We start from the raw sequence: 25,430 nt of genomic DNA, 5'->3' as shown, positions 1-25,430 counted from the left end.
TATATATTATCTAAAAATATCCAATATTAACTTTAATTATAAGTGTATGTCTATTTCATAAATATGCAATATAGTCATAACGAAAATTAAGACAAGAAATAACATTAGATTAAATGTCTTATAGCATTGCAAACCATCCAAGATGCACATTATGAACATAAACTCCAATATGTCACCTATGCAAAAAGAAAAGAAAGCATATAACTATGCAATATAAATATATCTATTTTCAATTAAAACAAGATAAAAGTTATGTTAATATAACTTAAAATTTGAACCTTTTATTTTAAAGTAAATTGAGCTTTACATTCTTTCATAGAACTAAATTCATCTATGATTGAATCAATGATAAATTTTTCAGCAATTTTCTTTTCTATGTATACGGATAGCAACGGGGGCGGACAGCCGCCCCGCGGGGGATTAGTGGGGTGGGGGTTGGGGCGAAGGCCGGGGGGGGGGAATTTTTCCCCCCGTTTAGAAACGGGGCGGGGGGCAGGGGAGTACGCCCCACCCCTGCCCCGCCACCTGTTTGAAAAATATATATATATATATATGTACATAATTATATATATAATGATATTATCAATTATACTACTAATTATACATGTCTATTAATAAAAATTATTAATTATTTATACTAAATTTATTAATACATTTATGTTAAATTTCTAACTACACTTAATACAATAACACTTTTTTCTAAAAAAAACACAATAATAATTTAGTGATTGTATTTGTATCAAAAGTGAAAACTTGATTATTTTAGTTATATTTGTTTTATCATATTAGATTGTATTCAAATAACTTTTGTTTAATTATTTTTATGAGTTTCAATTGTGAAGTTACAATGAATAATAATTTGGTGATGTGTTGATATTTTAATATTTGATTATTTGCTCAAATTTAATTATAATGAAATTACATAATAAAATTTTTTTAACCCTACGAGTGCCCCCGTGGGGGGAAGCGGGGCGGGGCGGGGGAAGCCGGGGGCGGGGGTTGGGGGAGGTGTCCCCTGCCCCATCCCCGCCCCATTGCCACCCCTATCTATGTATATACTTAGACAATCATTCAATTGGGTTAAGTTGTATATTTGCATATGGGCCAATAAAATTATTATTTTTGTTTTAACCCATTGATATTGTGAATTGGGTCTTTTTATTATAATATGTCAAATTGGATCAATTTACTATGGATCATCAAATAGTATGTTTAATTTTTTGAAAGTTAAGTAATTAGTAAAAAATAAATAACTTTTTTGAATAAAAAAATTAATTCAAAGGTGACTATATATATATAAATATAAACTCTCATAATATAAATTAAAATTGAAAAAAATTAAGGGGGGCCAACATTATTTTATATATATATTTACACACTATGAATTAAACTTTTCAAAACATGGGTCGAGGGGGGCCCCAGCCCCCCCTTAGATCCATCATTGATGTGCTCCCAACACACAAGAAATTCATTTGAAAAGTTATTGTAACTTTTTTTATACACTGAAAGTAGTATAATTTAACAGTATGTTTATCCGTACTGAATTTTGTTTCTAGCTCCACCTCCCAACTATATATTTATCCTCATTTAGTAATCTTTCATTTTTCTGTGAATTTAGTATTGTGCAATCTATAATTTCTTAACTGTTGCTTAATAGGTCTGTAATTTTACTTGAAAATGATGGTTTAACGACCTAAAGTGTACACTTTCAAAAATATATCAGAAGCTAGTCATTGGGCTCAATAAAGTCTTAAGTAGTTATTGATTGATGGAAATTCTTTTCATCATACAATTCTAGACTTATACATAGTGAAAATGCTAAAAATATAGTAATCGTGAGCATATTTTAGAAGGCTTACTTGCAATAAGATATTTGAAGGTTAAAACTAGTTTTATCCAATGGATAGTAATTCTTAATTGTCTGAAGTGGAACTGTGAAAGCGATTGATTTTTAATGTATTCTCATGTACTAGAAGTATGATGTCATGTAACCAATGTCCTATTGGGCTGTTGGCCACCATAAAGGCTGACGTGCGCAGGGTATACATATACAATAAGTTTATCCACAATCAAGTTTTACATTTATAATTCTTAAATATCCCACACGCGATTTATCGTAAGTATACGAATCGTGAGCGAGTATAGGGTATTAAGGGTCGATCCCACAAGGAAGATTGCAATTACCGGTGTTTTTCGAACTCCTTTATTATCTAGATTACCATAAATATAAAAGTAATGAAAATCAGTACTAGAAAGCTTCTAGAGATATGGAATTCCTCACTACCCTTGCAAATGATATTGGACAATTACCGACACTACTAAAGCTTCTCCATTATTTAGACGATCAATGAATTAAAAGAGATAAAACTATGCTAACCTTATGCAAGATAATAACAAATGAAAGCTCCTTAGTCTATGGTATTCCTAACTACTCATGCAAGTGTTATTTTTGGATCATTGAGTACTACTATTTTGGCTAGTTATGGCGAAATTTCCTTATGTATGTGAAACCAACTTTCGTAGTGAATCAACTATACTTATAACTAATCCATACCTACTCTCGTGGTTAAGAAATTAGCTACAAGTTCATTTCTTCTATGAAATTACATGAAATGAATCACTAAAGCCACATAGGTGAACCTCTACTCTCGTGAGTGTATTCTCTAGGTTTAGCACTTCTTGAATTACTGTTAAATCTCAATTTTCATTGAAGAAACAACACCTTTAGATAATTACAATTAATGGTACCAAGTTAATCATGATTTAAAAGAGGTAAAGTACTCAATAACTTGCTCAAAATAATAGCATCAAATAACCAAATAATAAACACTAACAATCATAGAAAGTTCAACCAAGCCCAAGGCATAAACTTTAGAAACACATAATAAACATAGAATCCAAAACTTATATATTAACTAAACTTAGAATCAAGTACAAAAGATAAAGAGTTGGAAAGGTAAAGTAATCCTTGTCACATGAGCTCTTTCCTTGCCTTCTTCATCTCCATCTTCATCTTCATTTAGCTAACATACAAGAAAGGATAAACTATCTAAAACTAAACTATCCTACACTACTCTACACTAAAGAACCAAGGAACTACATTTTTGTGGTGTTTCTTGCACTCCCCCAAGCTCTCCTTATCCTTATAAGTCCATGGCTATTTATAGATAATTTAGTCAAGAAATAAGGCTTCAAATATCACTTTTACAGCTGCAAAGTTGTTGTTACACGTCCATCAATAGCTATGAATATTGGAGGAGGAAATAAGTTGTGCAAGTGGAGAGCAGCTATTTCTGACTAGAATCCGGCCAGAATCCGGACGGATTTTCAGCCGGATTGCTCCCCTGCCATTCTTAGCAATTTCTGTCCAGTCTTCAATGTTGCTCCAATTTTGCCTCAACTTCAACTGAACTTTTCTTGATGATAGAAGTTGAATTAACTCTTGACCAAAACATGAAACTTGTAACCCTTTTAGTTATGTTTCCAATGCATCAAGAATCACCTCATTTGGATTTGTGTAGATGGAGAAATGACAGAAATACCCTTGACTGCTCACTGCCTTGTTTCAGCTTCGACCAATAGAAATTGGCACTATAATTCAGATTTTTGATAGGGAAAACCTTCAAACTGTATTTCAATGTCTTCATAAGATTTGTACATCTATCTCTTATCTTAAAAATGGTTCTAGAATCATCTCAATCCGATCATTGTAACTCAAGTTATAGCCGAAATACGAAGTTGTGTCAAAGCTGTCAACTTCCTCTTCATCCAAAGGAAATATATTTCCAACTCCTATACAAATTATGGACAAAATGCAAGTAAAAGTGACAAAAATCTCATTTAATCACTTAAGAGCATTTTAAACTAATTATAGCCAGAATGATCCATTTTCTTCCAATAATATAGCCAAAGTGACTAAAAATAACATAAGATATCATTCAAATATAGTGTAAATTAGTCACTTGTCAAAGGCCTTGGAGTAAGAGATCAAGAATTCAATTCTTACTTTCTAGCAATTGTGACTAGTATGTAGTTTCCTCCAAATCCAGACGTTGGTCTAGAGATGGGGACTACTCTCTCTAGGTCCCCTTGATCCAGCTAGACCCTCCCTTAAATAGGTTAGAATGGGAGTGGAAATAGAACTAGGAATAGGATTTTTGGCCCTGTTAGGCCATTCTTTAGATAGGTTAGAATAGGAGAAAAAGTAGGAGTAGGAGTAGGATAAATGTAGAAGTTGTCGATTGACAAGAAAAAAAAACTGTAATGGTTGGGAATTGGTTGATTCAACTAAGGAACAAAAATATAGAAAGGAATAGAGAGAAAAAGGTTGAGAGAAAAGAGAGGGAGCAGAATGAATGGGAAAGAAGCGGGAAAGTTGTATTCTCAATGATCAGAATTTGCATGCCCCTTTACATTAGTATTGGCCTATTAATAGAAAGCTTCCCCACTAACTAATCAGTAACCTTCTTTCTGCAAGTGGTAGCCGTTATAACAATTCCAGCAAGGTAATAGTTGGCTAACTATTTTTGTCTTATTTCCTGCGGAATCATTACAAAACCTTGGAATTCTTAGAAGTTAGAAGGGAGAGACTAATTCAGCAATAGGTACTTGTTTCTAGCCATATAGTGACGGACATAAGAAAGGGCCAGCAGGGCAGCCTGCAATGGATTTTCTGTCTCACACCTTGTGCCACTCTCCGTCTCATTTTTTAATATATTATTATTTTTCCTTCATAAACATCATATTTTAGTTTTTTTTTTTAATTTCCTTAGGATCCAATAACTATTAACTGAGTAATACACCAAATTTAACAAATTCGAAAAATTAAAATGCATGAAAAATGAGATTTTTTAATAAATTTTTTGCTATATTTTCTAATTTTCTATTATATATATATTTTTAGATTGTTGTATTTATTTTTTACTTAGTTAATAGTTATTAGATCTTAAAGAAATAAAGAAAATAAAATATGATGTCTATGAAGAAAAAATAATGATATAATAAAAAGTGAAACAGAAAATAACACAGAGAATGAAACAAAAGATCTATTGTGGGGGCAGTCCCCCCTCCTCCCTCCCCTCACCCAAAACAACAATATAGAGTTTTGTTTCAGATTAAAAATTTATCAATCCCCCTCCCAAAAAAAACATTTATTTATTTATTTATTTTATTGAAAAAACTTTTATTGCCCAATCAGAAGATTACAAGCCGAGACCAGGACCGGTCATCACGACGATCCTTCGATAAGTCTAATAGAAGGAAAGTCTAGCATATTCAACCTAACTTCCCCCCTTGCTAGCTGTGAAAGAGAGCAGAGTTGGTGATACACCCTTACATGATCCTGCGGATGCAAGATACCTACATTAGCTAAGATGTCAGCCACTTTGTTGGCTTCCCTAAAACAATGCGAAAAGTGTGTAGGATTCGCGACTAGCTGCCATATTTGGTGTACCTCTCTTCGAATGAGCCATGGACACTGGAACCTCCGTTGTAATATATCTACTAGAACCAGTGAATCTGTCTGCACTCGCACCTGTACAAACCCTTGCTGGAAGCATACGCGAAGCCTCGTTAAAAGTGCCAATGCTTCAGCGTGCAAGCTTGTATTGACCCCCAGGGAGGCTGAGAATGCTACTAGCACCTGACCATTTGAATCCCGTAATATTCCTCCACCACCACTCATCCCTGGATTCCCCTTTGAGCACCCATCCGTATTAAGGGAGAAAACCCCCCTTCCAGATGCCTACCACTTGACCAACTGGACCCGAAGTACTAGCGGCGGCTAAGAGAGTCTTTCACAAAACTGATCAAATGTTTGCGCTACAATCCCATGACGAAATTTAATCTCAACCGTTGCGAAAATATCCCGGAGAATGCCATGGCAAATCTCCCCCCTAGTCAGTTCAACCCCTTCAAAGATTGCTTTGTTCCGTGCCTTCCAGATATGCCAACAGATGAAACTTGGCAGGATGGAAACAACATGACGTCTTTGAGCATCTGAGTGCGGGGACAACCACCAAGCGACCAGTCGCTCTCGCAATGATACGGCCGGCAGACATATACCGCACGAGGATCCAAAGACACCCCAAATCTCTACCGCTAGTTGTCCCGTTGAGAAAATGTGTTCAATAGATTCTCCCGCCGCCGCTGCCATGGAAGAACAAAAACATTTGGAAGGTAATTGAAAGCCAAACTTACCCAAGATATCATCCAGGGGGAGCCTCCGCATCAAAAGACGGAGCATAAATAAAGAAACTTTTACAGGGAGTTGGGGGAGCCAAATGTGGGAAAATATCCAAGAGGGATTCCGAGCTTGCCTTACCTCACGAAAAGCAGAGGATAACGAAAATGATCCTGAAGTTGTTGACACCCATACCACCTCATCGGGCCTCTCACCCTCTGGGGTCGAGTGTTGCAGGATCATAGTTGTGATGTCCCTTGGGAGGTATTCTGCAAGTCCCACCGAGTTCCACTTCCCGTCAACAATAAAGTCTCTGAACGATAAATCCCCCTGAACAGGAGCTTTAAGGAAAAGAGCTCCATTCCCTAGCCAGTTATCATACCAGAAGTCACAGGTCCCAGCATTCACCAACCATCGCATAGACAACTCCGCCTCCCTGCTGACATTGATTATCCGTTTCCAAGTTGCTGATACGCCCACTTTAAGCTCCACTTGACAAGGGTGGCAAGCCCCATAATACTTAGCACGTAAGAACCTTGCCCATAAAGACGTCCCCGTGCGGAATTTCCACTAGGGTTTATGAGATAAAGCTGTGTAAACATCCTTTAGAAGCCTGAAGCCTACTCCCTTCTCCTCCTTTGAAAAGCACAACTCCCAGTGGATCCAGTAATACCTGGCCCCCCTCTCCGTCGAACTCCATAGAAAGTCAGAACAAACCTTTTTAATTACCCTGAACACCGAAGTCGGCATTACTGCAGCAGATAGTAAGTGCAGTGGGATAGAAGAGAGAACATGTTTGATGAGGATGATCTTACCCCCCTGAGACAAAAACTTGGACTTCCATGAGAGGATTCTTCCGATTATTGCTTGACTCACCTCACCGTAATAATAAGCCTTACTTTGGCCCAAGTACAATGGGAAGCCCAAGTATCGAATAGGCGCCTGTTGCCTAGAAAAGCCAGTGAGATGCTCAATCACCCTCCGTCTAGCAATCGAGGCGGAGAGATGGACGATATACCCATTTTTTTGCCTATTCACCAACTGACCCGAGGATTGTTGGTAAAGCTCCAATACCCGCACAATATCCTGCAAAGCTCGAGCAAACCCATTAGCGAAAATCAATACATCGTCAGCGAAGGCCAAGTACGTGACTTGGGGACACCCCCGTGGGACCTTAAAACCCCTATAGCCACAATGTAACACGAGATTGTTTAAAGCCTGTGAGAGAAGCTCCGCCCCAATTACGAATAACGCGGGGGATATCGGATCCCCCTGCCGTAATCCCCTACCCGACTTGAAAAAGCCATAAGACGCTTCATTAATTATAACCGAAAACCAAGCATTAGAAATCAACCTCCACACCATGTCAAGAAACCTTTCTCCAAACCCAAACTGCCGCATTACGTTCATGAGAAATACCCACGATACATGATCATATGCCTTGGACATGTCTAACTTCAATGCTACATTCCCACCCCTGTACGATCTACGCATCCCTGACATTATTTCCTGGGCGAGAAAATAATTCTCTGATATATTCCTGCCCTTAACAAAGCCTGTATGTTGGGGTGAGACGATTCTTGGCAGAATATTAGCCAACCTATCAGCCAAGATCTTGGACAATACTTTATTAAAGAAATTGCAGAGGTTAATCGGTCTGAACATCAAAAAATCCTGAGGGTTCGGTCCCTTCGGGAGAAGGACAATAGAAGTAGATGTAATAAAATGAGGGAGCTCAGCCCTACAGAAAAAGCTCAAAACTGCATTATAGACATCTTGACCAATCACCTCCCAAGCAAAAGTAAAAAGCTTACCCATGAAACCATCGGGGCTTGCTGCACTATCACCGTCCATTGCAAAGATAGTTCTTTTTACTTCATCGAAAGACGGATCGGCCTCTAAGCTCATGTTTTCCTCCGCCGTGACGTTGGCAGGGATAACATGCAGCAAGTCTGATGAGGATTCCGCCGGAGCAGAGAATAAATCAGAAAAATACCGTATCGCTTCACGTGATATATCTTCATCCGTCTTCACCCATATGCCAGTCTCATCTTTAATCCTGTGGATTTGCCCTTGCATCCTCCTCTGTCTCAGGGTGGCATGGAAGAACTTTGAGTTACAGTCGCCATGTCGGAGCCACTTGACACGAGCCTTCTGCTTCCAAAACTCCTCCTCCACTGACAAAGCACGGTTGAGCTGTGCTTGAGACCTATGAAGCTCTATCTGAGCATTCTCCGATGCCTCAGTTTCCACCCGTGCTTCCGCCCTAAGCACCGAAGCCTCTGCTTCGCGAGACACTGCAAATATATTCCCAAAGGAGGACTTATTTCACTCTTGGATAGCTCTCCTTGCTGCTAGCAACTTGGAGCATAAGATCCTTAAGGGAGAACCCCGACACTCCTGTTGCCAAGTCGTTCAAATAACATCAAGTAAAGATGCTCTGGATGTCCACACATTCAGGAAGCGGAACGCATGAGGTTTATCTCTACACAGGATGTGAAAGAAACTCGTAGCGGTGCATGGTCGGATGGATGTCTAGCCAAGTGAGTGATCGACACGGCTGACGGTAATTCAGAACATTCTCCATTAACCAATAGCCTATCCAATCGCTTCCATATCCGAGCCCGGCCATGGCTATTGTTGCACCAAGTGAAACTCGAGCCGGAAAAACCCACATAAAAAACTTCCGCCTCCTCCATGAAGGTCAGAAGCTCTAACCTCTCCGAGACACGAAAAGGCCGATCTCCTTTTTTTTCGCTAGGGGATATGATCACATTGAAATCCCCACAGATGCACCATGGCTGGTCGCGTGGTTTGTCCACCAAAAGTGCTTGCCACAACCCCCGTCGTTCTTCCAATGTACACCTGGCATGCACAAAAGAAAATCGCAAGGAGCGAGGTAGCCATGGATGATGGACATTCAAGGAGATATGTTGCTGAGAATTCCCAGCTATAGAGCATACTAACGGAAAATTATACAAGACCCAAACATCTGCTGACAAGTTAACAACAGCAGCATCAAACGATAAATTTAAGCGGATGCTCTCAATATTTGTGACATCAAGTTTCGGTTCACATATAGCTACCAGCTGAACTTTATGTAATCGAATAAGGTTTTTCAACCGTCTCAAATTAGGAGGTTTGGAAACCCCCATAATGTTCCAAAATATGCTATTAATCATGGGAAAGAACCTGGAATCCGTTTTTGGAGGATGTTGAAGTGGAACGCAGCTACCTGTCGGAAGGGAAAATCGCTCTTATTCCCTTTGATTTTCCGAGTTTTATAGCCGGCTCCAATGCCCGTGACTGATCTACATTCATCGCCTCCAAGGGAGAAGCTGCCAACTCCCCATAATAGGCGCTGGGCCGCGGAGACAGATTGCCCGTTGCAGTCTGGACATCCGCACTGCACCCCTCCAAAATGATCTCTACTCTAGCATCCACCTGCTCAGCCTGATCCCATTCTGGTGCGCCAACAGCTTGCCCACTGTCCTTCGAGCCTGCTGCCACTGGAAGCTCAGCCGCACGTCGCCCCTCCACCATTATCTCCGCTCTAGCATTCACCTGCGCAAGCGAGGCTCCTTCCCTTGCTGTGGAACGCTCCCCCTCTGGCGCGCCATCATCCTGCCCGCTTCCCTCAAGGAGCTCCACACTCACACCAGCAACCCGAGTAGGCTGATGCTCGTGGGTCAGCTCTGCCTCCCTGGGCACCACCCCTGTTACCGCAGCTGCTGCCGCTGGGCTTTTGCCATCTCGACCAGGGATGGAGAGCGGAGCCTCCATCAGCGCTGCTGGGAGTGTTCCCCCCCCCGGGCGGCTTCGACGCACCAACCGAACTGCCTTTTGCCTCCATGACAGCCCCAACAGTATCACTCTGCGATACAAATTGCGGTTGGTTGCCCTTAACCAAGGCTCCTGCACCGTTATGAGTATCCTTCCTGCACTCCTCCACCGAATGCTCTAATCTCCAGCAGACGCTGCAGTACTCGGGTGTGTTCTCAAGCACCAACCGAATGCCCTAAAAAAAACATATTTATCATTAGTTAGATTGTTAATTTCCTTTAATTTCTCCTTAACAAGAGTGTCCTAAAATAAATTAACTCTAGTTTCCTTAAGTTAAAAAGTATCTCAAAATAAAGCAAATCTATTTTCCTTACAATAAATATAACTTTTAAATATTATTTTAGGAAATATTAAGTTCACTTATGTAAGTTTCCTAAAGAAACAAAATTTTAGATTTATTATATCTCCAATCCCCCCCACCCCGCCCTGTATTTTTTCCCATCCTGTTGATTCCCAGTTGGCACTCTTCCCATTGCATCCCTAATCCTGTTGCTAAATGTTCTAATGTCATCCAAACTAATGTATTTTTCTGCTCTTTATTTTTTATTCCTGGAAAATAATATGCTTCATCGTTTTCTTAATAGAATATTTTTTTGCTTAATATTCCTCCTCCTCCCAAATAGTGACGAAATTGCCCGTGATTTTTTTTTTATGTAATTGATTATAAGCATGGTTTGACTTGATCATAAGAGCATAGAAAACTTGAGCATCATACTATTTGTTTTTTTCTGCTCGTTATTTTTTATTCCTGGAAAATAATATGCTTCATCGTTTTCTTAATAGAATATTTTTTTGCTTAATATTCCTCCTCCTCCCAAATAGTAACAAAATTGCCCGTGATTTTTTTTTTTTTATGTAATTGATTATAAGCATGGTTTGACTTGATCATAAGAGCATAGAAAACTTGAGCATCATACTATTTGTTTCAAGTTCTTGGCCCGGGGATGTTGCCTTTCAGTAGAAAAAGAGCAAAGAAACCAAAACTTGAAATTTGGTTCAGAGTGTTTTTCGAAATCAATTACTTAGTTGGGGTACCATTTTGATATCTTCAGTAACAAGGGTTTGTTTTGGTTTTACTGAATTTTGCGAACCAAGAATAAAACCAGAGCAAAATTAGTTAACACTATGATCAATTTGAGAGTTTAAGGGGAAATATTTAGAAAAAGAAAAGTACATCCTGTGTAAAACAAGAGGACCATATTAACTCGCCCAATTTACTGCGAGATGTTTCTTGACATGGCCAACCATGAAGCTCCATTCTAGAAATTGTCATTTAACCAACTAATTAATGATAGGGAAAGACTTGTATATTTTCACGACTCTGCATGTGACGATATGTCGATAATTCACTATGACCTCATACTGCTTATAAACCACAGTGCTGAAATCTTGCATGAAAACATTTTGGAGCATTTCATTGCTAACAATTCAACACGTCCAACAAACATGTCAAATGAAACATACATATAGTCATAACGTGTACTAACAAAAGCCACATAGTTTGCCATGCATGATATATATATCGGCCACTTTATTCTTTCTGAACTTCTCGAAAAGCTGATGATCACTTACGTCAATTTGTAGAAGTATTTCTTTTCTTTATCATTTACCCTAAAAATTATTCTAATACATGTTGTATACGATTTTATTTCTGGAATTGCAATTAAATAAATAAGTATGTCTCATATTTTTTTGTTCTAATTCAAACACAATTTTGAAATATTATTAAAACATAGTTGGGCAAGTAAACTCAATAATAAGCATCAAATTAAATGATTTAGGCAACTTCAAATTATATTTTTGCACACATTATAGTGGGGACTTGTTAGTCTACGTGACTTATTCTCACAATTGTTTATATGATTGGCCAAAATCTTCCCGTTTGACCTTTTCCATTCTAGAAGCCAAGAAAGAAAGTTTCCGCTTCATTGACAATGTCAAAGTCAATACACTCGATAGAAGTCAACCATTCACGCTTTCGTCTTCCGTTTTCTTTAATTGCTCAAATTCAATATTTTCAACAATAACAGCGGTGCATGCTTCACACAAGCTGATCGGTTTTCAGTTCTCTTCCCTATATATATCCTTCTTTCTGATACAACTTCTGCCCACAAGCTTCTCTACTTTATCAAATCCAAAAATGAAGAGTTTTCCAACCATCATTTTCTCCATTGTAGTTCTTGTAGGAGCCTTTCCACAGCTGATTTCAAGCCAAAACTGCGGCTGTGCACCAGACTTGTGCTGCAGCAAATTCGGCTATTGCGGTACCGGCAATGACTACTGTGGCTCTGGCTGTCAATCCGGCCCTTGCACCGCTGCTCCGAGCAGTGGTAATAGTGGCGTTTCAGTTGCTGATATTGTGACGGACGCTTTCTTTAATGGAATTGCTGATCAAGCTGCTTCAAGCTGTGCTGGAAAAGGGTTCTATACTCGATCAGCTTTTCTTGAAGCTCTGAATTCGTATCCCCAGTTTGGAACCGTTGGCTCTGTTGATGATTCTAAAAGGGAGATTGCTGCTTTCTTTGCTCATGTCACTCATGAGACTGGACGTAAGTTTTGAATAACACTAGCTTGGAAATTAAATTTTGAAGATATTTTCTACTATTTTAGTAGCTCCTGTAAATTTCTAGATAGTATATCTTGGAATCTAAATTATCCTGTGCACTATTATCCAAGAATTTTTTCTTCAAAAAATAAAACTTGAATATGAAAGAGTTTTTACTGTCAAATAATTTATCATGACGAAGGTTTAATCCTTATAAGGGGATAGAAGGATTATTATCTCCATCTTCTTTTTACTTTTCTTGTAGTGGTCACTTTTATATCTACAGAAGCAAGTTTTTCTGCCTTTACATTCTAAGCTTATGGTGATTGTGTATTTTGCTGCATGTAAAAGTAGATGATCATGCGGCTTTATCTTTTGGATTACTTTTTTTTTTAAGTGAAGATTGGCTTACTCATGAGTATGACAACTGACAGATACACATTTCCGAACTTCCAATTTACCAAGTAGAATTAACTATTTCACCTAAATTTGGCCGTAAATTAATTCAAATTTATTAACCAAATATATTTTAGTCCCATCTTAATCTTGCTATTGCCAATTTTTATTTATCTATCGTATAACCCTATAATGTTAAATCATTCTAAAATTTTACCTCATAAAAGAAGTGTTTACTTTAAGTCTGTCCAATCCAATTTTTACAAAATGGGATAAATTCTTTTCTCACCAATTGAATTCATCAGTAAAACAATCAAATCTAAAAATTTACAAAAAATTCCAGACCTGCTGATTTTCTTTGATTCTAACCCTTTATCAATCATTTCAATTGAGTGACAAAATTTCTTTATATTGCGCAGATTTGTGCTACATAGAAGAGATAGACGGCCCCTCCAGAGATTACTGTGATGAGAGCAACACTCAGTATCCATGTGTGCCAGGCAAGGGATATTACGGCAGGGGTCCAATACAGTTATCATGGAACTTTAACTATGGACCAGCAGGTGAAAGCATTGGATTCAATGGACTCAGCCAACCTGAAACTGTAGCTACAAATAATGTTATTTCATTCAAAACTGGCTTGTGGTATTGGATGAACCATTGTCATGATCTTATCACTTCTGGCCAGGGTTTTGGGGCTACAATTCGTGCCATTAATGGTCGGCTTGAATGTGATGGTGCAAATCCAAACACAGTTAGTGCTCGAGTTGAGTATTATACTGAATATTGTAGACAATTGGGTGTCGAGCCTGGTGATAACCTCAGATGCTAGGGTATTTATCCCAGGAAAAACAAGTTCATGACGTGAAATAATGTTGAGGTACACACCTGATTGGGGAGGGGGGGAAAGCAACAAATTGTTTACCTTTAATTGTTCTTTACAAGCAAAGTTATGACTCTTGAAATCAAATAATTGATTATGTTGATCTTGGTTCGACTTAACTTGTTGGTGTTCGCCTGTTCCTATTTTGATCCCTTGATCATATTTTTTCGAGCTTTTGTCTTTGGCATATCTTCATTAAAGTTTCCTCACATCTTTTCATTTAGTGTCCATGTTTCGATATGCTATTGGCAATTTTGGCGGTGATGTTTAGAAACAAAACAAAGGCTTATGCTCTAAAGCCCCCACGCAGCTGACAAAGAAAACGAAAAAACCCACAGCAAAACCAGTACTCCTAACACGGAGTTTAATCGCATATTCCACACTTTCAACCATAATCATGCAACCCAATTATACTATCAATAACATTATGACACTTGAATAAACAAAACGTGATGACACTTGGATAGGACCAATAATACTGATCGATAACCTAATAATAAAGTCTTGTTTGGTTTTCAGCTTCCTATATACAATGCATTTGCTAACTTTTGTGAGAGGGATGCGAAATTTCTCATGAATTTGATGTGAATCATTACACAATACATAAAAGCATATATATGATACAATTATACAAATAATTAGTGAATTTCAAAATCAGGGGTACCATAGGGAAAATTTCTTTTAGTATTGACATCCGAATTGGAGTTCCTCGAAATGGTTCCGATAGAAATAAGAATTTTGAACAGTATTTTTTCACTTGGTGAAGGACACATAGAGTTTACTAGGGATAATTCCATCAACCTTGTTTTAGGTTTTTGACTTCATTTAGCTGCACCAAAGTTTTCAAACTTACTGTTACCTCTCTTGTTTTAAGGTTTCCTTAACATGTTTGTTTCATGTTATATGTTACTTGCATGCTTACCCTTGCCATATTTTAAAGAATTTGCAACCCTTTTTTGTATCTCCTCTTCATTCCCTTTTTTCTATTTGAAAAGAGTTTGCACAATGCGTGCTAGAAGGTAATGATGGAAGTAGCATACTTTTGAGTACTTTTTCAAAACCCTATTCTACTCACTTTAGCATACATTAAATTGTTAAGTGTATAGGTGAGTATATCTATATATTAGATGTGTGTGGGTATCCAAATTTTCGTAGATGCCGGCGGTAGGGGTTAATTAGAGGTGGGGCAGGGTGTGTGAGCTTGTATTCTTAGGGAAGGGCTGGTCCCGAACTTTGTACTTTTTTGGGGCTGCAATAATAATAGTTTGGTTTAACCAAAAAAAAAGGTTTTCTTTTTTTATTGGGCAATATAATTTTGGTGTTGGATAAAAAAAAATCTATATATTTGAATCAAAAGGGTTTTACGAATGCCTTTGTTTATGAGTTATAGCTCGGAAGTATGACACTTTCACAAATCTCTTATATATAATTTGTATCGCTTTGTATAGAAAGTGTCAATGGTAAACCTAGAGGGGAAATTCAGCATTTACCTTGGAAATCAATAGCTAATAGACACAAGTGTAATGCAATAATTTGAGGGGGAACTATGATGAATTTGTCATAAAACTCAATGGAGATTTGTTAAATTATCCCAATGTCCAAATATACTACATTATTTCCCCAAAGATTGCTTATTCGCCTAAAGATCTATAAGAAGAATGGAAAAAAAAAACGAAGAAGAAGAAGACGTGGCCAGCCCAAGAGATCTCATTCTTATATTTGGCCCGTAAAGTAATATCAAAAGGTGAATGAAGGAGAACGATTGCACTTCACATAACTGGCCATACACACCTGTTATATTCTATCACTAATAGAACTATATCGCTTAGCATTCAGCTTCCTCAATTCACCCTTCTTCTTTTTTTTTTCTTTTTTTGAGAAAATGATAAACTTTTTATTGAAAACCCCATTATACAGCTTGTATACAACTGAAAAACTCATTCACCCTTCAACAGCTTCTTTTTTTTTTTAATTTTTTTTAGTGTAAGCGGGAGGACTTGAACTCGAGACCTCTTGCTTATACTTCCTGCCCCGTACCACCCAACCCAACTCTCCCCCACCCTTCAACAACTTCAGTTTCACATATTCGGATTACAAGGGACGACATTAACATTCCAACTTTCTACAACGTCTCAGGATAAGTGGCATATTTCAACTTTGCTATTGATCTGTCTTTATGGCCAATTAGTGAACTGAACTTCGATACTTTAAAAGCTAATTGAAGATTTGAAAATGTACTGGTATCATTAAAATATAGACATTGCGGTCAAGTAGGCATTCCACATAATCCAAGAGAAAGTAAAATGGTATGAGATTAGGTAGGGTATAGAGAAGCTTATAAGAAGCTAAAGACATGATTTAATAGAAATCAGTGGCTAACATGGTCAGCAATAGTAACAAATCCACTAACATTTACTACTAATGTATGGAATGTATAGACCCTTTGACAAAGATGATGACCTCTTGAGTATGACATTAAGCAGACCGAATTGATTGCCTTTTTAGTTAATTAAATCATCATAAATTCATTACATCAACTAGGTTCATCTACAAAGTCCTTTTGCCATTGCACTATTGATGTCTAAATCGAAATAAAGTACAGCCAATAGATTATTTTTCTTCATGAATCTTCTTCTTTTTTTTTGTCATAGAAAATTCTGATTAACTATGAAACATTAATGCACTATTAGGACCAACTTCTACGTATGAGACTGGAAAAGCTGAACTACGAAGCGCCATAGTTGATCAGTGGGCGTCTATTTTCTAGGAAATTTTGTAATTGATTTCAAATCTATAATTTTCCACTTGTGCCAAGAGAATTTTTTTCAATTATGCACTAAAATATACTAAATTTGGGAAAGACTAAATGTTGATTTTCGTATACAGAATACTGATAATGGAAGTAGTTGCAGCAGCGGTTTTGTTTTTTGTTTTTTGTTTTTTTGGAAAGACAAACCCTGTACACGTTGGAGGGTTTCACTCCAAATTTTATTAAATCGGCAGTGGTTAAAATTGTTCAACTTGACTTGTCTCTTATGGGCTAAAGCTCCTGGTAGTAAGGAAAATTGGGAGTTGTTGTTAGAATGGGGGATAGATCACGGACGTTTGCTAGATTGATCTTGGTTGAATTCTGTCTGTTTTGTTTGTTTTCACATGCATAGTATTGTATAATGGGTATAGCTCGCTCCAGATTTTTTGTTGTAGTAAGAGGTTTTGCTCCTTTGTAAAGCTTATGTTCCAATGATAAACGGGAAGATGTTTCATTTGCTCAAAAAATAAAAAGAACAAAAAATCTCTAAAGAATTGTTCAAGGATGGCAGTTTTCTTTGTTTTCTAGAATTTCAGACTTGTATATCGTCAAAATCCAAACAAAAATTAAGGACCATACGTTTTCAATGAACTAGATATTTGCACTAATTCTTAGTTCTTTAAACTACAATTGTCCAAATGATCGACTATTCATCGCTTTTGAATGTATCTAGAAGTATGACATCACATTTCTGAGAACATAAATATAGATCCATGAAGCTAAGTTATGGAGTAGCAAGTTGAAATTCGGGGAAAAAATGAGTTGAATGATATGAGGAGAGAAAATGTAAATAAGAGGTCCCCACTTCGAGATCTTCCATTTATACTAAAAGGAAAAGTTAAAATTTTTATGGCTAGAAATTTTCAGGGAGACTAATTCAACAATGGACTTCTGTGAGCTGTGCTTGGCTTAAGCCGCACTTGCCGAGAGGGAGACAGAGTACCTATCACATTTCTCAATTCTTTCCTTTTCTACGGAAGCTTCTTCCTTTTTCCCCCTTCCTCTTCTTTCCAAAAAATGGAGAAAATTGCCGTTGGATTTTGATGCAAGTGATTATAATTTATAAGCGTGGTTTCCTTTAATTTAATAAGATAATAGTGAACATGAGGAGAAAATGAACTGATTTTTTTTTCTTATCTTAATTTTTAGGCGTGGATTTTTCTTAATTTTTAGGCAAGGAGGTTTGCCCTGCCAAATTGTGAGCATATTTTTTTTTCCAACTTCTTTGTCTGCAGAATTGTCTTTAGACAAGAACAGGAAAGAAACGAAAATTTGACTTTTGACTCTAGTTGTTTTCTGAACACAATTACTTACTAGGGGCACCAATTTGATATCTTCACTAACAATTCTTTTTTGGAAATACTGTTTATAAATTATAGCACTGAAATCCTGAATGAAAAAAGTTCAAAGCATTCAATTTGTTAAAGATTCAATCTAACAGGGGCACTGCAGTTATATTTTTATCTGCTTCTATGTAGTTATTTTACTTAATACTATTTGATTTACAAGTACATTATATTATTGTATTAAAAAATTAACATATATAAATTAAATATTTCATATATATTTAGAATATAATATTTTGTTATGAAATAGGACATGATGCAAATGGACATGCCAGTATGCCCAACAAACACGTGAAGTGGAATACTGTCGAAACGTGTACTAGCAGAAGCCACATGGTTTTGTCATTCGTGATATGCAAGTGGCCTAATTAGGATGCGTTTGACAAAAGTTAAGCGTGAAAATTGAAGTCTCAAATTTGAAAATTGAAAATTTAAATTTAAATCCGTTAAATTATTGAGTTGTTAAGTATTAAATCTAATATATTTGAGTGCATATCATATTCAATGATAAGTGAATAGCTTATCACTTAATTTTGGAAATAAGTTTTACCTAGAAAATTCAGTGCGAATTAATTAATTCAGATGTTCAATCTTTGGTTATCAAATGGTCTGAATATATTAAAATTTGAATTCAATAAATTTAAGTGTTGAATTAGGTTATCAAGCGGGGCTTTAATCCTTTCTTAGCTTTTCCAAAACTGACTACCACTTATATTGCTATGTAAAAGTGTTGCTTTTCTTTACCATTTAACCTAAAATTATTCTAACACAGGTTCTACACTATTTTATTTCATGAATTGTAACTGACAAATTGATCTGTCTCATATTTTTGAGTGCTTAAACTCAAATGCAAATGTGAAGTATGACTAAAACATAGTTAGGCAAGTTAATGAATTAATGAGCACTAAATTAAATGCTGTAGACAACTTCAAGTCATAAAAATACACACAGTAGTTGCGACTTGTGAGTCTACATTATTCAATTCCAAAATTATTGATATCAATTGATCAAAATCAATCTTTCACAAATACCATTCTAGAAACCAAGAACAAAAATTGCCACTTATTGACACTGTCAAAGTCAATGCACAAATTAAAGTCAAACGTGATTTCTGTTTTCATTCATTAGTCAACTTAAATTTTTTCAACAATAACAGCTCTCCCTTCTTCACACAAGCTGATCCATTTTCCAGTTCTCCTCCCTATATATACCCTTTTTTCTCAAACAGCTTCTGCCCACATCCATTTCTCTTCCTTCAAGCACAAAAATGAAGAATTTTCCAACCATCATTTTCTCCATTATGGTTCTTGTCGGAGCCTTCCCACAGCTGATTTCAAGTCAAAACTGTGGCTGTGCACCAAACTTATGCTGCAGCAAATTCGGCTATTGCGGCACCAGCAACGACTACTGTGGCCCCGGCTGCCGATCCGGCCCTTGCACTGCTGCACCCAGCGGTGGTAATAATGGTGCTTCAGTTGCTGGTATTGTCACAGACGCTTTCTTTAATGGAATTGCTAACCAAGCTGCTTCGGGTTGTGCTGGAAAAGGGTTCTATACTCGATCGGCATTTCTTGAAGCTCAGAAGTCGTATTCTAAGTTTGGAACTGCTGGTTCTGCTGCTGATTCTAAAAGGGAGGTTGCTGCTTTCTTTGCTCATGTCACTCATGAGACTGGACGTAAGTGTTTTCAACAACTCTACCAAAGAGAATTACTTTGGAACTTTCTATAAAATATTTTTAGTAACTTTTCTAAATGTTGGTACAGTAATATATAGATTATTTTTCTGGACTCACACTTGGGTAAGTCCCATGTTCAAAAATTCAATAGTCCAAATTGTGTTAAACCACTTGGTGAGAAAGTATAGCACACTTTGGTCTATTGGATTTTTGAAAACCGGATGTCCCCAAGTTTTGACTATTTTTCTTTGCAATATTATCCAAGAACTTTCTTCAAAAACTAAAATTTTAACAAGAAATACTTATTATTGTAATAATTTATCATGAATATGGGTGCCACTTATAATTGGATAGAGAAATTATTATTTTCCGTTCTTTTCACTTTGTTGTAGTAGTCAACTTTATAATTTAGTAAGCATGTGATTACTTACAACTTTGTAAATTTTAAATCATTACTTACAACTTTGTAAATTTTAAATCACTTGTGGTCTATTCATAAATATTGATGGCTCTTCTTTTCTTTTCTTTTTTTGGCAAAATAAACCAAGCTTCAAAAATTTTCTATTTAATTATCATTAGTTTTATTGAAGTCAATTTCTAGTAATTTTATTATTTAGTGATTGGTGTTTTATTTCATAATTAATCGTGTTGTTTCTTATTCAATGATTCTCATAAATTAGCACTAGAGTATTAGGTGGAGTATTTTCTAAAAATTTAAGAGAGCCTAAAATAGTCTATAGAAAATTTATTAGATTTTTATTGTGGTGAGATTTTCTTCTTTGTTTGAAATATTAATGACATTTTGAGTTAAGTTATTTATTCTCTTTTCTCCCACATAAATATTTTTGTTTGTGATTCTTAAATCCTTTCAATTCTATAATTTTGCAATTAATTGTTATTAGAACTCATAAAATTTTGCTACATTTTTCATTATCATATCATCCGACAATCCTTGTCTTACCTAACGTTCATTTTTTCCTTTTTTGGCAATTCGACGGAATGATAACTAATACCACTTCTCTATATCATGCAGATATGTGCTATATAGAAGAGATAAGCGGCCCGTCCAGAAACTACTGTGACAAGAGCAACACTCAGTATCCATGTGTGCCAGGCAAGGGGTATTACGGCCGCGGTCCACTACAAATATCATGGAACTACAACTATGGACCAGCAGGACAAAGCATTGGGTTCAATGGACTAAGTCAACCTGAACTTGTAGCCAGGAATAATGTTATTTCATTCAAAACTGCCTTGTGGTTTTGGATGAACCATTGTCATTCTCTTATCATTTCCGGCCAGGGTTTCGGGGCTACAATTCGTGCCATTAATGGTCGGCTTGAATGTGACGGTGCAAATCCAAACACTGTTAGTGCTCGTGTTGGGTATTATACTCAATATTGTCGCCAACTGGGTGTTGATCCTGGTCCGAATCTCAGATGCTAGGGTACTTCTGGAGAGCCGAAAGTGCTCGGAAGGGAGTAATATGTTGAGCTATAAAGGCTTAAAACTGATTGGAAATTAATAAAAATTAGCAAAAGGTGTTTACCTTTCTTGCTCTTTACAAGCGAAAGTTGTTAAGTTTTGAAATCATATAATTGATTTTGTTGGTCTTGTTTCGATTTCTTGGACTATTTACGAATAGGCATGTTCCAGTTTTGAACCCTTGATCGTATTCGTCGAGCTTTCGACTTTGGTGTTTCCACTCTCAACAAGCCTCTCCATTGAAGTTTCTGCACGTCTTTCATTTACTTTTCATGTTTCAATATGCTGTTGGTAATTTTAGCCGTGATGTTTCTCAAGGTATGATATTTGAGGATCATAACTATACTAAGATTATGAATTACCAAATGCAAGGGTCTAAATGCACCAATGTTAAGGCAATTAAGATTGGGAGTAAACCGAAGCATAAGAGACTAAGGAACAGGAGCGCTATTATACCGAAGTACAAAAAACTTGTGAATAAGATCTAATTCAACTGGCTGAAGTGACTAATTAGGGAATTATGAGGTCTTTGGTTCAATTCTGTTTTATCTTTCTGCCACAAAAAGGCCAATCAATAATTCATCTGCACACGCATGGTGAGTCAATGAACGACAAGAAACAAATAACTTTCATTTGTAAAGTCTATGAGAATTTGGGGAAACTTATGCTTCGAAAAGATTTTTTTTCAGCTCATGGTAGAAACCAAAAAATTGGGCAGCATAATAAGCCCTCGAGTAGTAAATGTAGTTTTTATATTGGTATCATTTCCTATACGCTACCAAAATTTTACCAATTAATTCATATAGTATGCAATAAGAACTCTAAAGGAAAAAAAAAGGACTATGCATTTTATTTAGGATTCTATATTTATCAACTGGATAAAATTTGATCATTTGAGTTCTTTTCACTACAACAGTTTGATAAAATTTTATATGTCCAATACTTTGCATGATAAGGTAAAGATCGTGCTTTAATTGTAAAGCTTACACCCTTTAAAATGTTTTTTTTAAGCCAAATGAAAAGTATTTGTAGTAGGGCAGCCCGTGGATCTAGAATGGTACAAATATCATCTGTGTTCTGACTCAAATACGAGACTGAAATAGGACTACAACAGAGTTAGGCTTTATTAACATCAGATGATACAGACAACATCAAGTTATCTTTTTTGCACGCATTATATTTGTGACTTGTGACTTGTACTCACAATTGTTGATATCAATTGGCCAAAATTTTTCTTTTCCACAATTCCCATTCCGAATGCCAAGAAAGAAGGTTGCTACTTTTTGACAGTGCCAAAGTCAATAGATTAATTGAAAGTCAAGCACTAATATTGCATTTTATATCCATTCCATTCAGTGCTCAACTTCAAGATTTCCAACAATAGCAGTTCTCCATACTTCACACAAGCTGATCACTTTTCCAGTTCTCCATGCTATAAATATCCTTCTTACTCAAACAATTTCTGTCCACATCCTTTTCTCCTTCTTCAAGTACAGAAATGAAGAATTTTCGAATCATCATTTTCTCCATTGCAGTTCTTGTAGGGTCCTTTTCCCAGCTGATTTCAAGCCAAAACTGTGACTGTGAACCAGATTTATGCTGCAGCCAGTGGGGCTATTGTGGCACCAGCGACGACTATTGTGGCAAAGGCTGCCAGTCCGGCCCTTGCACCGCTTCATCAGATGGTGGTAATAATGGTGTTTCAGTTGCTGATGTTGTGACAGACGCTTTCTTTAGCTGGATTTCTGATCAAGCTGGTTCAAGCTGTGCTGGAAAAGGGTTCTATACTCGATCGGCGTTTCTTGAAGCTCAGAATTTGTATTCTGAGTTTGGAACAGTTGGTTCAGTTGATGATTCCAAAAGGGAGATTGCCGCCTTCTTTGCTCATGTCACTCATGAGACTGGACGTAAGCTTTGAACAACTCCACCAAGGAGATTTAGTTTTTTTGAAATTTTTAGCAACTTTTCTACGTCTTAGATCCTATTTACTAAATCTTTGTACAGTTCTACGTAGGATGTTGTCCTGTGCACTATTGTCCAAGAACTTTCTTCAAAGATAACGACATTAATATGAAATACTTTCTATTGTCAAATAACTTAAAATGACATAACTGAAAAAGAAAAAAAAGAAATTTATCATGAGGGTGTGTCTCTTATAACTGGGCAGAGGGATTATTGTTTTCCTTTTTTTTTTCTACTTTGTTGTATTGGTTATTTATTTAGTCTGTGATTACTTATAACTTTATAATTTCTTTATCACATATGGTCCCTTCTTAAATATTGATGACATTTTTTGGGGTTGTTCTTGATTGATTATTATAACTGACTATAGATTCTGATTTTAAATAATTAATTTTTTTTATGTTCTCATTTATTTTGTATTTAGATTATAGATTTTTTAATAGTAAAAATATCTAAAATCCATAATGTATCAATGAGTGGCTTTCATATAAGCAATTGAATGCAGTGATAATTGATACAGACTTCTCTATATTGTGCAGATATGTGCTATATAGAAGAGATAGACGGCCCTTCCAAAGACTATTGTGATGAGCGCAACACTCAGTACCCTTGTGTGCCAGGCAAGGGATATTACGGCAGGGGTCCAATACAAATATCTTGGAACTTTAACTATGGACCAGCAGGTGAAAGCATAGGGTTCGATGGACTAACTGAACCTGAAACTGTGGCCACAGATAATGTTATTTCATTCAAAACTGCCTTGTGGTTCTGGATGAACAATTGTCATGATCTTATCACTTCTGGCCAGGGTTTTGGGGCTACAATTCGTGCCGTTAACGGACAGCTTGAATGTGATGGTGCAAATCCGGACACTGTTAGTGCTCGTGTTGAGTATTATGCTGAATATTGTAACCAGTTGGGTGTTGATCCCGGTGATAATCTCAGATGCTAGGGTACTTGTAAGAGTTTCGAAACTAATATAAATTAGCAGAAGTTGAGTCCCTTTGTAGTTCTTTGACAGCAGAAGTTGTGAATTTGAAATCGGATAACTGATTTCAACTCAACTTCTTGGAGTATCTGCAATTATTAAATTCCATTTTTGATCCCTTATCATGTTTGACTTTCTTGTTTCATTTTCAACACATTTCTTTGTCAATGATTTGGTGATCACATCTTTCATTTATAGGTTTTTTTAACGGGTGCTAATAAGGTACTTGTTAACATATTTAACGTTCATCTAATCTATTATGTATATATATCTATTAACAATTATTAACTTTTCTTATTTAATTTTATCTACTCTCTCTTGTATTTATTTATTTTTTCTATTAATTTTACATTTCCAAAAACATGACACTTGAGATATATTTCAATGGTTCCCTATGAATACTTATTAGACAGACCCTTCATTTATTATTATTCTTCTTCATATTTTCATATGCTATTGGCAAAATTTAGTTGTGCAGAACTCGGTTTATGCCTTTCTTTCACCAAAATGCCCATAATACATTTGTATGCACTGGGGGAGACAATCAACGAGATGAAGGGTCTGTTTGGTTGGAAGTAAAATATTTTTCTTGGGAAAATATTTTCCGTGGAAGTAATTTTCCATGAAAATCATTTCTCTTTCATCATTTTCAGGTGTTTGGTTAGTTTATTGAAAATATTTTCTTACTTCATTTTTTTGGTGTTTGTTTAACTTTTGAAATATTTTCACTTTTATCTCTATCTTTACTTTCTACACATTATAACTACATACTTCTTCCCATGCAAAATAAGAAAATTTATCTCATTGTTTAACTTTAAAAAATCTTGGAGAAATGTATATATGAATAAAAAATATCTCCTTAAGCAATAAACAAATTGCTGGCCATTTAGTGTCAAATATCAATCACATGCAATGCTTATTGTGACATATATCTTGCACTATCATTGCTGAAAGTTTCTCTAGAAAAGAATGTCCCTATTATACATAATTAATTACTAGAATAGGATGAGTAGGATGAGGTTTTTTTTATTTTGAATATACTAGGGGGAGGGTTGGGTTGGGTTGGATGGTACGGGGGAGGGAGTGTAAGGAAGAGGTCTTGGTTCGAGTCCTCCTGTTTACACTAAAAAAAAAAAAGAACATACTACAAGATGGTTTCAGTAAGTTTGGAACATACTACAGGCGGGATGCATGCATTTCGGAAAACAACTTCAGTAAGTTTGGAAGGGAAGTTGTTTTCCATAAGATGAGTGAAAATTTATGTAAAATGTTTTCAGTAACTTTTGTGCAATCAAACACGGGAAATTAGGAAAATA

The 25,430-nt window shown here is 36.4% G+C and overlaps 4 protein-coding genes across 4 annotated transcripts; 3 read left to right on the top strand and 1 right to left on the bottom strand.

Moving 5' to 3' along the window:
- Positions 1 to 5,782: 5,782 nt before the first annotated feature.
- On the bottom strand, positions 5,783 to 9,336 carry LOC113737669 (uncharacterized). The gene is made up of 3 exons (XM_072083912.1): positions 8,853 to 9,336; positions 6,899 to 8,478; positions 5,783 to 6,751 (listed from the first exon to the last, which is right to left on the bottom strand). The coding sequence occupies exons 1-3, from the start codon at positions 9,334 to 9,336 to the stop codon at positions 5,783 to 5,785; spliced, it is 3,033 nt and encodes a 1,010-aa protein (XP_071940013.1).
- Positions 9,337 to 12,136: 2,800 nt separating this feature from the next.
- On the top strand, positions 12,137 to 13,967 carry LOC113736859 (endochitinase EP3-like). Its single transcript, XM_027264034.2, has 2 exons — positions 12,137 to 12,573; positions 13,385 to 13,967. Exons 1-2 carry the CDS (start codon positions 12,165 to 12,167, stop codon positions 13,795 to 13,797), a joined length of 822 nt encoding a protein of 273 aa, XP_027119835.1. The 5' UTR covers positions 12,137 to 12,164; the 3' UTR covers positions 13,798 to 13,967.
- A 5,258-nt stretch (positions 13,968 to 19,225) lies between these two features.
- On the top strand, positions 19,226 to 21,246 carry LOC113736861 (endochitinase EP3-like). The gene is made up of 2 exons (XM_027264036.2): positions 19,226 to 19,679; positions 20,713 to 21,246. Exons 1-2 carry the CDS (start codon positions 19,271 to 19,273, stop codon positions 21,123 to 21,125), a joined length of 822 nt encoding a protein of 273 aa, XP_027119837.1. The 5' UTR covers positions 19,226 to 19,270; the 3' UTR covers positions 21,126 to 21,246.
- A 1,332-nt stretch (positions 21,247 to 22,578) lies between these two features.
- Positions 22,579 to 24,236, top strand: LOC113736862 (endochitinase EP3-like). The gene is made up of 2 exons (XM_027264037.2): positions 22,579 to 23,071; positions 23,666 to 24,236. Exons 1-2 carry the CDS (start codon positions 22,663 to 22,665, stop codon positions 24,076 to 24,078), a joined length of 822 nt encoding a protein of 273 aa, XP_027119838.1. The 5' UTR covers positions 22,579 to 22,662; the 3' UTR covers positions 24,079 to 24,236.
- Positions 24,237 to 25,430: the final 1,194 nt, after the last annotated feature.

The sequence above is a fragment of the Coffea arabica genome, chromosome 3e, assembly GCF_036785885.1.
Source record: "Coffea arabica cultivar ET-39 chromosome 3e, Coffea Arabica ET-39 HiFi, whole genome shotgun sequence".
Classification (NCBI taxonomy): Eukaryota; Viridiplantae; Streptophyta; class Magnoliopsida; order Gentianales; family Rubiaceae; genus Coffea; species Coffea arabica.
The sequence above is the reverse complement of the archived record's forward strand: the minus strand, read 5'-3'. Positions and strand labels throughout refer to the sequence as shown.

What these genes read in the sequence shown, in the direction of transcription:
- LOC113736861 (XM_027264036.2), top strand. Translation starts at nt 19,271, where the DNA reads ATGAAGAATTTTCCAACCATCATTTTCTCCATTATGGTTCTTGTCGGA. An exon ending in TGTCACTCATGAGACTGGAC is followed by an intron (nt 19,680 to 20,712) that starts GTAAGTGTTTTC and finishes TATATCATGCAG; the next exon opens with ATATGTGCTATATAGAAGAG.
- LOC113736862 (XM_027264037.2), top strand. Translation starts at nt 22,663, where the DNA reads ATGAAGAATTTTCGAATCATCATTTTCTCCATTGCAGTTCTTGTAGGG. An exon ending in TGTCACTCATGAGACTGGAC is followed by an intron (nt 23,072 to 23,665) that starts GTAAGCTTTGAA and finishes TATATTGTGCAG; the next exon opens with ATATGTGCTATATAGAAGAG.
- LOC113737669 (XM_072083912.1), bottom strand. Translation starts at nt 9,336, where the DNA reads ATGGGGGTTTCCAAACCTCCTAATTTGAGACGGTTGAAAAACCTTATT. An exon ending in GGCGGAAGTTTTTTATGTGG is followed by an intron (nt 8,479 to 8,852) that starts GTTTTTCCGGCT and finishes ATATATTTGCAG; the next exon opens with TGTCTCGCGAAGCAGAGGCT. An exon ending in TGTTCAGGGTAATTAAAAAG is followed by an intron (nt 6,752 to 6,898) that starts GTTTGTTCTGAC and finishes CATAAACCCTAG; the next exon opens with TGGAAATTCCGCACGGGGAC.
- LOC113736859 (XM_027264034.2), top strand. Translation starts at nt 12,165, where the DNA reads ATGAAGAGTTTTCCAACCATCATTTTCTCCATTGTAGTTCTTGTAGGA. An exon ending in TGTCACTCATGAGACTGGAC is followed by an intron (nt 12,574 to 13,384) that starts GTAAGTTTTGAA and finishes TATATTGCGCAG; the next exon opens with ATTTGTGCTACATAGAAGAG.